Source organism: Podarcis melisellensis (genome assembly GCF_964234715.1).
Source record: "Podarcis melisellensis genome assembly, chromosome: 17".
NCBI lineage: Eukaryota > Metazoa > Chordata > Lepidosauria > Squamata > Lacertidae > Podarcis > Podarcis melisellensis.
Genome location: NC_138534.1, coordinates 38,826,569 through 38,840,413, shown reverse-complemented (window position 1 = coordinate 38,840,413; position 13,845 = coordinate 38,826,569). Strand labels below are relative to the sequence as shown.

Sequence of the window (13,845 nt, the reverse complement as noted above, 5' to 3'; positions counted from 1 at the left end):
GACATGTAATCATTCCATATATTTAGTTCTTTTTATGTATTGAACTGTAGATTTCATTCATTCATTCCACCTCATGTTGTTTTAGAAGCTTGTAACATACCAGTCAACTTAATGAGTCTCAAATTCCAAGTCTTTGCAAATAATATTCTTGCAAAAGTCATTATAATAAATTTCAGCACTTGATATATTTCAATGTTTGTATTACCCAGTGTATAATTTAATAATACCTAGTAATGGATTCATGCATATTTCTACCTGGAACATTTCTTTACTGAAGGAAATAACCATTTGTCAGTAAATCTCTTGACGTCCTCCATGACTACCACATATGGACAAATCCAGCATTTGCCATTCCCTATTTTATTAATCATTTTGCTTTTCTAGGTGGTCCAGTGCCATTGAACTACCATTTTAAAGCAGTTCCTTTTTTTTATAGATACATATACATAGTAGTTCCTTCTCAATACTATGACTCCTACTCAAATTGGCTTGAAGTACTCATAGTCCCATCGCAAACATCTGTTGCAACAATTGCAGCACCGAGCCAGTTATCTGCAGCGCATAGATTGCCATGTATTATAGTTCTGACAATGGGTCTGCATTTACATCAGTTGAGTTTAAGAAATTTGTGGACCGAAACTTCATCCAAGCTGTCACCATTGCACCTCATCATCTCCAGCACATGATATGGTGCAGACAGCAAATGATGCCCTGAAGCCGATTATTGGAGCAGGCTTGCCAGCTTCCTCGTAGCTCAACATTTCACTCCATGTTCAGTAACAGGAGCCAGTCCTGCTGAGCTACTAATGGGACAACATCCCAAGACTTGCCTTGACTGTCTTCATCCAGACAGAGCTGAGAACTTACAAGGCAAACAAAAGCAGACTCTGGATGCTACTGTCAGCACCTATGCTTTGCTCTTTCGCACAATAGAGGCTCATCCAAATAGCCTTTTGTGCTGCATTCCTAGACACAGGTCTGGGCTTTCGTAGAATCAGAGTTGGAAGGGACCTCAAGGGTCATCTAGTCCAACCCCCTGCAATGCAGGAATCTCAGCTAAAGCATCCATTACAGATGGCCCTCCAACCTCTGCTTAAAAACCACCAAGGAAGGGGTGTCCACAATCTCCCAAGGGAGACTGTTCCGCTGTCGTACAGCTCTTACTGTAATAAAGTTCTTCCTGATGTTTAGTCAAAATCTCATTTCTTGCCTAAATGAATACCTTAAAAGCCAAGGTTCGAGGACAGAAATCTGGCTGAGTGGAATAACCTTGTGAAGTGAAAGGATAAGAAAGAGGGGTTTATATCTAGATGCTAGGATAGAGATGATCAGGAAAACAGGAAGATACAATGAGAGGTAAAGGAGGTGCTGTGGAAGTCAATGTTTGTTTTTCTTTTTAGTGTTTATATTATTAATTTGTAAGATATGGATTTGTGGTTTTTCTGTATGCTAGTTTTTGTGTTTTGTGTACTGTTATTTTTTGATATTTTTCGTGTTGTTGTTTTTGTGTGGAAAATACTAATAAAATTCATTATTTTAAAACAACAACAACAAAATCTCATTTATTGTACCTTGAAGCCATTGGTTCGATTCCTACCCTCCAGAGCGGGAGAAAACAAGCTTGCTCCATCTTCCATGTGATGGCCCTTGAGATATTTGAAGATGGTTATTATATCTCCTCTCAGTCTCCTCTTTTCCAGGCTAAACATACCCAGCTCCCTCAACCATTCCTCATAAGGCTTAGATTCCAGACCTTTGGTCATTTTGGCCTCTCTCCTCTGCACATGTTCCAGCTTCTCAATATCCTTAACAACACACTGCACCCAAGCACATGTGGGGGTTTTTTTTGGGGGGGGAATCCTGGCGCTTTCCCCAGGAAAACCTGTATTTTACCACTGACTGCAATTGGGTTGTCCACATTGCCATTTGCTCCAATTCAGTGATAAAACAAGATTATTATTTTTCTAGGGAAAGCGCCAGGACAAGAAAAAAACACCACTTGGGCAAGAAACTTTAAAACGCAGGACTGTGCCTGGAAAACATGGTGAAAAGGGAAATCTGGATGAGTCTCAGTTTTAGTTAGGAACTGTGGATCAGGACCGCTTTTATGGAAGCTGATGGGCCTACTTTATAAGATCCGGAGTGCAGACTGGCCAGCATGGCTTTGCTCTGGTCAGTTGAGAAGACCTTTCTCCCAGAGTGATTTGATAACAGCAGAGGTGTTATGTACTGAGTTGAATAGGATCCAAAATGCAGCAGTCTGATTGGTCCCAGAACAATAGGATTCAGAATGCAGCAATCTGATTGGTCCTAGAACAATGCAGCAGTATGATTGGTCTGCAGGAGCCACCCAATCCAGCTCCAGATGGAAGTGAATCCACAACCTGATTGGCCTACAGGAGAATTCCGGAATTAGCCAATCACATGCAGCCCATGTGTAAATAATGTATATAAAGCAGATATTGTGGGGGAACTTCCATTCCTCCTCCCACTATGAGCTGAATAAAGAGCATGAAATCCACTCTTGACTCCGAGTATATTTCAAGAAGCATCAGAAGCGCCTCCCCTTGAATGATCTGGAGTTTGTATTCTTGATACACCTCCTACTGAGTTACCAGAGCAACTAAGGGTTGGCCCACATTTCTCCATTTTTCTGCTCGACCTGCCTTTTCTAGGCATGGGTCCAAGAGGTTTCCCCCTTGCCCAGCTGCTTTCCAAAGGAATACCTGCTCTTTAGTGATAAATGGGAACAAAGGGCAATCTGGGGCCGACCTGAATTGTTGTTTGCTCTGGCTGAGCACTAAAGAGTGGTTTTCCCCAAGCGAAAGCTGTGGGACAAGAGCATACATGCCAACTCTATGCCCTCCAAAGTAGGGTATGGGGATGAGCTCCCCCATTCTTGAGGGGCCGGGCCCCGCTGGGCCTCCTCATAGTAGTGGAGGGCCTCATTGGCCCTTTCACTCTCCTCATGACATATGTGACGTCACATGTGTGTATTGCATGTGTGATGTCACGCGTACATCGTGGAGTACAAGGGGAAGTGTGGGTTAAGCCCTAAGTGAAAGAAACCATCATTCTTCCTAGGTGCCCTCACCAGCAAGTGAAGTGGAGTCATATGCACAAGTAAACCATAGAGGCAGCCTCATGAAAAGGTACCCCTCTGTTAATACACAATGTTAGCTAAGAGGGCTTTTTGGACCTCTTGAGCTCCTGTAGTTTACCTACTTCAGTGACTCAGTGGTGGAGTGTTATGTAGCACCAGTGAAAAGTTGTCTGACTGTTCCTTGCCTATTTCCTTGCTACTCAAAGACAACACATTTTCCACAGCACCTCATGAGGCTAGAAAATGCTTCATCTCTAGTGGGTCATGTTGCTGCTGCTTACCAGGAGGTCTAGGAGGAGGGGCAAAGTTGGCATGGTGCAAATGCGCCAATACAGCAAATCTGGTGCTCCTATTGTTGTGCTAGCACTGTGTTGACCTCACTGATGCTTTGCCTGTAAGCAGCAGGAGCACAACTGACTGGAGGTCAGGTGAGCACTGCCACTCTACCATGCCCTATGATCTTGAAATTTAACATGCATTATTAAAACCAGTGACCAGTTTTATCTATTCCTCTATCTAATAATCAATATCTCCTTTTTTAAAAAACCAACGAAAGATAACTGTTATGCACACATGGGTACTGCTTCTTCCTGGAGCATCAATGCCTGAAAGGGAAGCTACTAAGCTGGAGTCCTATTTTCCGCGAACATAAGCTCATCTTTGGTTCCTTGCTTATTCCCTGCCTCCCCTTTCCCATTGCCACTTTCTTTCATGGGGGAATCAAGGGTTGGAAGATGACAAACCAATTGATTAATAGACACAAAATGTCTCCTGTAATTTATTTGCTTTCTGCACCTGACTAGAATCACTAGGTCTATTTGGAAAAGAAAATATATTGTCCTTCCTGACTCCAAGTGGCAGCGGAGAGAGCCGAGCATGTGATATCAAGCTGTGTATGGAAAGCAAACAAAACGCCGTTTCTGTATATTGTAAGCATCCCAGGTCGTAAAAGTGTCAGCACGCTGTATTTCTTGCCAGGATCCTCTCCGTTTTATTATTTGAGCCCTTTCCCATTGTGTTCAATATTCAAGGAGAGTCTCCAAAGTGCTCTACATCTGTTTCCCAATCATGTTTTTGATTATCAGTGCCAGATTGTTCACGATCCTCTCGCTCAGATAATCTGATCACATTCTGGCCAGGCTGCAGCAGTCAGAATATACTCTCTCCTGCTCAACTAACCAAACCCCTATCCGTTATTTTCACATGCCCAACTCGTGATATTCCTCACAGGAACTCTGGCAATGACTAGGTGTTTATGCAAAATTACAATGCATGCACCAGCCAGCCCTAGGAATTTTTTTCTTCAACTACAGTACATGTTTACATGTCACCAATTCAGCTTCAAATTGGCCCAGTATGGAAGTCTGTGCAGGAAACACAGAGCAACATTGTGGTCATCAGGTGGTAAACAGATGGCTGGGTCCTATTGCTACATACTAGGCTGAATTTAGAACTTCTACTACAAATCAGTCAGCTCTTTTGTGCTGAGTTTCATGACTCAAAATGGCTCCCAGAGGCTCTAGACTGCTTTGATACAGGAGTCCCGCTGTAACCTGTATTTCAATACACATCCTTCTCCGTTTTCCCTCCCCTGGAATTCATACGGAGAAGGGTGGAAAATCTTATCCCATCATAAGAGAGAGTTACAATGGATACCTCTTATGTTTCCCACTATTCTCATCTAAAAAGGGTGTTTCTCCTCCTGATTTAATGCCAATTGGGTTAGTAAGATAATTCAGCTGGAAAATGCCAACAGCAGTTTCCCCAGGCCTAATAATAATAATAATAATAATAATAATAATAATAATAATAATAATATTTATTTATATCCCGCCCTCCCCAGCCGAAGCCGGGCTCAGAGCAGCTAACAACACCCACATCCGTGGCAGCAGGGGTGGATGGGAAATGGGGGTGGGTCACAGGAGGGGCAAAGTACCGTATTTTTTGCTCTATAAGACTCACTTTTTCCCTCCTAAAAAGTAAGGGGAAATGTGTGTGCGTCTTATGGAGCGAATGCAGGCTGCGCAGCTATCCCAGAAGCCAGAACAGCAAGAGGGATTGCTGCTTTCACTGCGCAGCGATCCCTCTTGCTGTTCTGGCTTCTGAGATTCAGAATATTTTTTTCTTGTTTTCCTCCTCCAAAAACTAGGTACGTCTTGTGGTCTGGTGCATCTTATAGAGCCAAATATATGGTACATTTCTAAGTCATTGTGTTCCAAGTGTTAAGATCTCTGGGGGGAAAATAACAATGTATGTTCATGACAGGAGTCCAGCAATTTGGAGGGGGGCAAATTTCTCTCAATCCCTGCTTGTCTTTCTTAAATATGGACATTTCCCTTTAATTTCAAAAAAGGTTAATTTCCAAGAAGGGATGCATATCTTTAGAAAGTAGTTAAGGAAACATAGCCCCTTGGAAACATTTTTTTAAAAAAATAATCACACATAGATTAAAGCGTCAATCTATAGACAGTTACTTGGTAGTAAAGCTTTCCTGAATAAGCAGGAGTTACTTCCAAGTAAGTATACACAGGATCGGTTTGCTATATAATTTGCGAAACGTCTCCTCTTTTAAAGAACGAGAAGAAATTGGAAATAAAAGCCACAGCAATCAAACATATGGGTAGGTGTAGCCAGAAATATTTTGCCTAGGTAAAAGCTAAATGGCAAGTTTCAGACTACATCATGCATCAACTCTGGCAAACAGAGTCAAGCAGGAGAAAAAAGGAAAGCCGTTACAGGAAGGCACTTAGAAGAAAGAGATACGTACACACACCAAAGAAAAATGCTTTGATATTTAAAATATTTATGACTTTAAAAGGCATGAAAAATGATACCGGCTATTAACTAATAGACATTCTGCCTTTGTGATGCAGCTTAAAACTTTTAACTAGAAACACATCTTTGCTTGACATTGTCTCAAGCCAGATGTAAACATGATTAATTTCAAGGTGCAACAGAGAAGAGTTCCTACCTCCCGTCCTGGACTGTGTGTTGTTAATACATAGGAGACCACTTGCAAGCCGGACGGGATGCTATTTGCATTTTCTCCTGAGCCTCCTGTTGAGAAAGCTGGTCCATGACATAATTCCTTGAAATAAATGGATAGTACAGTGGTACCTTGGGTTAAGAACTTAATTCGTTCTGGAGGTCCATTCTTAACCTGAAGCACCACTTTAGCTAATGGGGCCTCCTCCTGCCGCCGCACCACCGGAGCACGATTTCTGTTCTCATCCTGAAGCAAAGTTCTTAACCCGAGGTACTATTTCTGGGTTAGCAGAGTCTGTAACCTGAAGCGCCTGTAACCCGAGGTACCCCTGTACTGCAAAGGGCTTCTTCTAGCCCGATCCTTTTATTTACAACAAACAGACTACGCAAATACAGCCCTGGAATGTAAGATACAAAACTAAGGGAGCTTCCATGTGAAACACCAAATGTTCTTTTCCTCCAAAGGGAAAATGGCTTAGTGCATCTTTTCTCTGTTGGTGGGTGGTTCTCTGGGTAAGCATGAAGCATTTCTCTTTGATGAGGCCATTCTTGGTTTGTTTATTTATTTAAAATATTTTTTTGTTATTATTTAGGCAGCCGTTTCATAAAATTATCAGGGTGGCATACAAAGGAAAATAAAAACTTAACACTACCACTGCAATCTCGCACAGAGTAGTCCTGCCTCCTGTCCAATCCTGCTAATATCTGTGGGCTACCAACAATAGAAATGGATATTTTATTTTTTTAAAATTTATTTAGCTACTTAGCTATTTTTCTATCAAGATATGTAAACTGCTTAATAAACAAAAACCTCTAAACACTTTACATAATAGGGGAATCACCCACTTTGTGTGCCTTTATGGGATGTATGCCAGTTACGTGTAAACCTGTTCATTCAGAGTTCCCTTTGCTTCTGTTTTCTAAATTGAGATCCAGAACATGAATGTAAATGGACGCATTGGATTGAAACAAAATATTGAACAATTTACAGTGCAAGCCAAGCCCCCACCCCAAGTTATTAAGACAATGACAATAATAACATTACACTCCTTGCAAATAAATGAAAGTTAAAATTGAAAAATTGGACAGTTCTCTCATGGGAATTGGACGGGGGAAGGGACTAAAAGAAAATTTAAAATCAGTTCCGCAGCTGTTACTCAACACTTTATGCATCTATCCTTTTTCTTTTTCTAATAAATGTATAACAATCAAGACTAACAAAGTATTCCAAAAATCTTTTCAACCCCAGCCCCACCAAACTTTGAGATTATTTGGGTGGAATAGGTGTGGAAGTGCTTTCTCAGGATCACATATATTTTCTGAATAGCCCTTTTACATTAAAGGAATTACAATCAGTTGTAAAACATGTTAAAATTGTTATAATTTCTGGGAAAGACAGTTATACTGGGAGATTTTGCAAAATATTTGGCACGTTACTAAAGCCTTTCCTCGGGGCTGGATTTAGATGAAGAGAGGCCCTTGGCTACTCCAATTGTGAGGCCCCTCCCCATCCCCCACCCTCACAACTAGAAGGAAATGGAAGACTGTTATGAACAAAATTGAGTGAAGCCAGGGATGATGACGGGTATTTAAAATTCTACAATTCACAATTTCTCCTCTAAAGGACATAAGATATTTTTGTTAAATACCACCATGATTTTTTAAAAAATGCATAAAATGAACACTGGAAAACTTTTGCAATAACTGAACTTGGTAAACCTTTTGTGGCCTGGAACTAGTTCCCATGTCTTGTTCCTCTCTAAGGAATCAAGTTCAGCCTTCATGGCATTTAACTATGGCTCAGCATCCTCTGAGGTTAAACTTTGGACTTTGGACCTTTTGGAAGCTTCTCTGAGCTACTAACAACAGCTGTATCTGCTATGACTGTTTTAGCAAACTCTTCAGTATACCTTTTGGGTGGTTTACCCTTTGTGGCCCTTTCAGATCTGCGTACTGTACACAAGTCTTCCACACTAGGCTTCTCCTCTTTAGGAGAATGATGGGCAGGCCGGGTCATCCTCTTATATACCTCCTGGGATTGAAAAGGCATCTGACCCTCACCTGAATCTCATAGCTCTCCTGTAGCTGCCTCTGATTAGTTATCATTTAACTCTTGGGGAAAATAATTAGCATCACACGTCATGTGCATGGAAGTTGCAGAACCAGTTAACCCACCCTGGAACTTTTCTTTATTAGTGCCACTTTGTTTTGTACGATTCCTTGCAAATGAAGGAAAACAACTTTTCTGCTTGTATATGTTGATAATATAATTTTGGTTACTGAGGACAAACAAGATTGTACAAAAACAAGATTGGGTGCAGGCCTGGCCAGGACATAGGCATCCTGACTGTGACAAAGGTGACCTGTGTGCTTGCTTGCTTGCTTGATTAACAGCTGTTGGGAACTTCAAGGTCCTTCCTCTCCCTTTTTATGGTCTTTATATTGGACCTGGAGACTCCAATAGAGAGCATTACATGTCAAGAAGGAGGGCAAGTGGGCACTCTATCAAATGACAGGGCAGGAGTTACATGGAGCAGGGTCTTTTCACTGGTGGTGCCCATTGTATGCCTCTCTCTTCCCAGACCTGCTCTCTTTTGGCCTGTATTTTGGAGCTTTATAATTTAGAAAGACTTTGGAAGAACTGGTTGACAAGTCTTATCAGTTGCTGACGTATGAGCAGATTTTATTTGCTGCTATTCTGTGCTTCTGGTGCACCAGGGTTTACACCAGCACAATAGAGTTGGCCAGGATGCCAGAAGGGATACAGTTTACGAGCTTTCTCCATTATCTGCACAGCAGGGGGTGTTCAGTCAACTGTGCAAAGGCTGAGCTCAAGCATTCCCTGCTGGTTACCTGCTTTCAGCAATAGGGGTCGCTGTTTGCTAGTACCCAATTGGTTAGCTGTCAGATTCGAGAGCTCCCTATTGGTGGCTCTTAGGTAATTCACAAAATTCAGAGTCCATTCATAAAGCACAGTGTTCATTCATAAAGCAGTAAAATAAATCTCCATTGCTACATATTGGGTGTATGTTTCAGTGGTTGACTGTACAGGTTTATGGCCATGCTGTAGTGTAGTGTTTATGTGACTGTGAATAAAAGGTGGCTGGGCTCATTGTCTCGGGGTTTGGGGGGGAAGAGGTGACAAAACTGATTTCCAATAAGTGCCCCCCTTTCTTTCCATAACAAGTCATTGAGTCTGTACTCTGAATGGTGACACCAGGGACCTAGAAGGTGCAGGGCTTGTCAGTCCAACCCCTGCACACTCTCATCAGGGCTGACCTGAAGGCAATTGGAGCAACTGGGCCAAATTGGGCCCCACGGGCTGCTCCTAAGGGGGTGCCTGCACCAGGGAAATCTAGATGGATTTTATTTATATCTATAAGATTTTGCAGACTTTGGCTGTGAACTGGGGCTCTACAAAAAAAATAAAAATCAAGTTGCGCCCCACTGGCTAGCCCTGAGTCTAATAGTTGCTGGGCCTGAGTTGCCCTGCCCTTGCATGAAGTCTTTGGTTTACAATTTTGGGAGAGGGAAGACTGCAGCACTGGGGAGAGGGCAAGCTGGTGAGGCCACCTAGACTTAGAGGCCCAAGTTGCCCTGCCCTTGCATGAAGTCTTGGGTTTGCAATTTTGGGTAGGGGGAGACTGCCTGCTGGGGAGAGGAAGGGCTGGCAAGGCCCCCTAGATTTAGAGGCCCTAGGCTTCAGCCTACTTAGCCTATACATAAATCCGGCACTGCCTTTCCTGCTATGGCTGGGGAAAATGCAGGAAACCAGATGGACATCATCTGTGAATGGTCCAGAGCAGACTCCATATGCATAATGCATTTGGGAGTCAAAACCAGAACCTATTGTGGTATTTTCACTTGGTGAAACAAAAGCATTTGACAAACTTGAATGGTCTTTCCTTTCACCAGCTTTTGAAAAAAATGTGAATGCAGAATACATTTCAAAGCATGTGGCATAGACTGGCTTAATGCAGGGGAGTTGGCAGGAGGCAGCAGCTGGGGAACCCCCAAGGGAACCCCGGGGGAAGAAGATTCAGAGCCAGGGGATTGGTGGTAGGATGGCGATGAATGGTCAGAGGGAGAAGAGGGAGCAGACTGGGAGGAGGAGGAGGTGTCAGAAGCAGAAGAGACAACAGAGTCTAGTGAGCAGGACACAGGGTAGTTCAGACTCAGAGGCAGGAGAAGAGGGAGGCCAGAAGACAGAGATTAGTAAGCTGCTGAAGAATCTAGGGAGGATCCCCCAATTGCTGTGACCAGTTCCCCTTCTCCCTGGTCTCCCAGAACACAGAGAGGAAGAAGAGGGCAGAGGGAATTAATCTCTGGGCTGAATTAATCTCTGAATGAAAATAACGCACCATAGAGGTATTCTGAGGTAAAAAAACCTTGCCAAATTACAGAAAAATAAGTTCAAGGAGACGGGTATGTGAAGCACATTCAAAGCTGATTTTGCAGGTGGCAGGAGAGAATTCATTGTTATTCACTTCTTCCTTCCCTGTGGGTTTGTGGGTAATGTTTTTATTATGAAAACGGCATACACCAAAGAGGTACTTGAGCTAAGTGCAGGTGCTGGGGAAGTATGGTGAATTAGGGGTGGGGTCTTCAGATTTCTTTTCTGCTCAGGTAAAGGTAAAGGTAAAGGTACCCCTGCCCGTACAGGCCAGTCTTGACAGACTCTGGGGTTGTGCGCCCATCTCACTTAAGAGGCCAGGGGCCAGCGCTGTCTGAAGACACTTCCGGGTCACATGGCCAGTGTGACATCGCTGCTCTGGCGAGCCAGAGCTGCACACGGAAACGCCGTTTACCTTCCTGCTGGTAAGCGGTCCCTATTTATCTACTTGCACCCGGAGGTGCTTTCGAACTGCTAGGTTGGCAGGCGCTGGGACCGAGCAGCGGGAGCGCACCCCGCAGCAGGGATTCGAACCGCCGACCTTTCGATCAGCAAGTCCTAGGCACTGAGGCTTTAACCCACAGCGCCACCTGTGTCCCTCTTTTCTGCTCAGTTGGCACCAAAAGTCAGAAAATAAATGCAAAACTGATTTGACAGGAATGGATGCACAGAGGCTGAAGAACTAGATTGTCCAGCATTTTCCACTAGCAGAAGGAGCAAAGTGAACAGAGCAATCAAGAACAATGTGATTGGTGAGCCCTGATCAATTAATTCCCTCTGGTTAGAAGATAGACCTATCAATAACAACAGCGTCTCCCCTGTCCCCACCCTGGCCTTTCCCTTGATGAGAAATATTTACAGACGCACTGTCTGCACACTTTTCTTAACATCTGAATCTCCCCAAATTACTTTGGAGGTCCCCACTCTGGACTGATCCTTCTGCGACTAAGACAAGTGACACCCCTAGTATTTAATTGTGTGTAGGGACTGAGTATTAAAATAAGGGTTTTCTTTGTCCTTTTCTTCCCCAAATCTTTGATAAAATTAAAACCAGAGTGTCCCAACTGGAAAGTGAGACACTTAAATGAGAGGCGGTAGACTCTCCTTCCTTTTAAGCAGAGGTTGGATGGCCATCTGTCTTGTGTGATTTATTTGAGATTTCTGCATTGCAGGAGGTTGAACTCGATGACTCTCAGGGTCCCTTCCAGCTGTACAATTCTATGATTCTACGACCTACTCCCCACCCCAGCCATTTTAAGAGCTAAACTAGAGGTTCGTGATGATGATTTCCTGGGTGTAAGCAGACTCTGAGGTTAAGGTCACCCTGTTAACTTCCCCATGTGCTTACCAGAATAAGGAACGTGGTCATGCCAGTTTCATGAAAGGATTTATAGAGCTATACTGGCATCTAGTGGGGGCAGCATGCAAGACCCGGATTTTCCTAATAATTCCCTCTTTAATGATGCAGGAAATTAAACGAAGCTGCATGGCAGGCAAATAACACAGACCACAAGCCAGAGGAAGAATGAAAATGTAGTGGAGAAATGAAAACTTAGTTCAGATGCACCAGCAGTTGTATAAACCGTTAGATTTACATACAATGGGGGAGAATTTTGATTCATTTCCCATTTATAGGCAAACCTACTTTACAAAACAGTATGAGAACCGAAACACAACCATCCTTCGAAATCTGCCCTTCTCTGAATTTTGCAAGTCGAGTGATGTGTACAAAATTGTATATGCTGAAATGAAATGCAGATATTCCTGAAAATAACATGCAAAAGTGCGTTGTTATAGGGGAATTATGCTCTTATTCTTATTCTTATGCTTGTGTTTAAATAAATCAGTGTGCTTTGCACTGCATTCCAGTGTGGATGCAGTGGTTAGAGTGTCAGACTAGGCCCCGGGAGACCTGGGTTCATATCCCCACACGGCCATGAAGATCATTGGGTGACCTTGGACTAATCACTGCCTCTCAGCCTAACCTCCCTCACAGGGCTGTTGTTGGCATTAAATGATATGGGGGGAACCATATAAGCCACCTCAAGCTCCTTGGAGACTAAGGAAGGACATATCTGTGGTAAATAATTCTGTTACAGCCTGAATTATTTTGACAATTTACCATCTGAGAGGGATTCCAGAACTATGGAATGTGAGGCTAGTGTGTGGCGTGGCAGAACTGTTTTCTTATGAGAGCACATTCAGACCAGCACAAACAGTCCAAAGTTTACTAGAAAGTTAAGCTTTAATCTTTTGCGGTGATGTATTCAATTTGAAATGTCCCCATCTCCCCTCAGCCAAACACAAATCCAGGCGTGGCTGTGTTCACAAAGGGATAGCAAGACATTCAGTTGAAAATCCGCACTGAAGCAATGGACTAGCTAGCTGGTGTTGCTCACACTAAAGGCAAGTAATTTTTTACCTGAGGTTGTTTGTGGGCAGTGGGTAAAGGTTGCTAATGAAAAATCTGTGGCTGGATTCAGCACTTGCTTTCTCCAGATAATTATTTGATTTGCAGTGGAAGGGAGACACCTCTACATTTCGGGTGTGAATTGATGTGCAATGTGACTCATTCACACATGCAAATTATTCCCTTACCTTTGCCACCATATGTGATTTGTTCCAAGGCTGTGATTTAAATTATTTCAGTGTTTTATGAGAGAAAGACCATTTGGTTCAGGTGGGTTTTAATTTTGGTATTCTAAGCGGACTCTGTTCTAATTATATTATATGACTTTTAGGAGACATATGAAGGCAACTCTTCATAGAGAAGTTTTTAATGTTTGATGTTTTGTTATGCTTTTATATTTTTCTGGAATAGACATCATCATCATCATCATTATTCCATTCATTGCCCTGATATAAATAATGTTCTCTGAAGGCACACTGTCTGCCCCACCCCCCCTGCAACTGGGCAGCACCTCTGGGCAGAGAGCACATAGAATCCTGTCTCTTCCAGCTGCACAGATCAGCTGAGAAGAAGGGCGGGGACTGTGCGACTGTGCATGTCTGCAAGAACATTTCTCCATCAAGCCAACTTCAGGACTCTCATTTATAGCCTGTACTTGTCATACTTCTCTTCTCTCCACTGCAGCTTTGATTTAAGATGGCCCTGGTCTGTTTGTCAGACTTTGAGGTGTACGCTAAGCAGCACCTCCCCAAAGATGTCTGGGATTTTGTTGCCGCTGGCGCTGATGAATGTAGTACCCTGGAAGAAAACCTCAAGGCATTCAAAAGGTATGATAAAGGCTCACCTTTGGCGAGTGGAAGGTTAGCACTCGTATTAAGATGGTAGCTCATGTGAGGCATCGTGGACTGGCCAGATTGGGCTAGGTTGAAATCTTACGCCAGACACTGGCGGTGC

General features: G+C 43.2%; 1 protein-coding gene across 3 annotated transcripts in view; it reads left to right on the top strand.

Moving 5' to 3' along the window:
• Positions 1 to 12,804: 12,804 nt before the first annotated feature.
• The window catches only part of HAO2 (hydroxyacid oxidase 2), a 28,861-nt gene continuing 27,820 nt past the window's right edge, over positions 12,805 to 13,845 (top strand). Inside the window, exons 1-2 of one of the 3 annotated variants that reach the window (XM_081894551.1) lie at positions 12,805 to 12,887; positions 13,576 to 13,718. In XM_081894551.1, the coding sequence (XP_081750677.1) occupies positions 13,588 to 13,718 (131 nt within the window). In that variant the 5' untranslated portion in view covers positions 12,805 to 12,887; positions 13,576 to 13,587. The remainder of the gene's footprint in view (positions 12,888 to 13,575; positions 13,719 to 13,845) is intronic. The other 2 variants (XM_081894550.1, XM_081894549.1) reach the window with 2 other exon arrangements.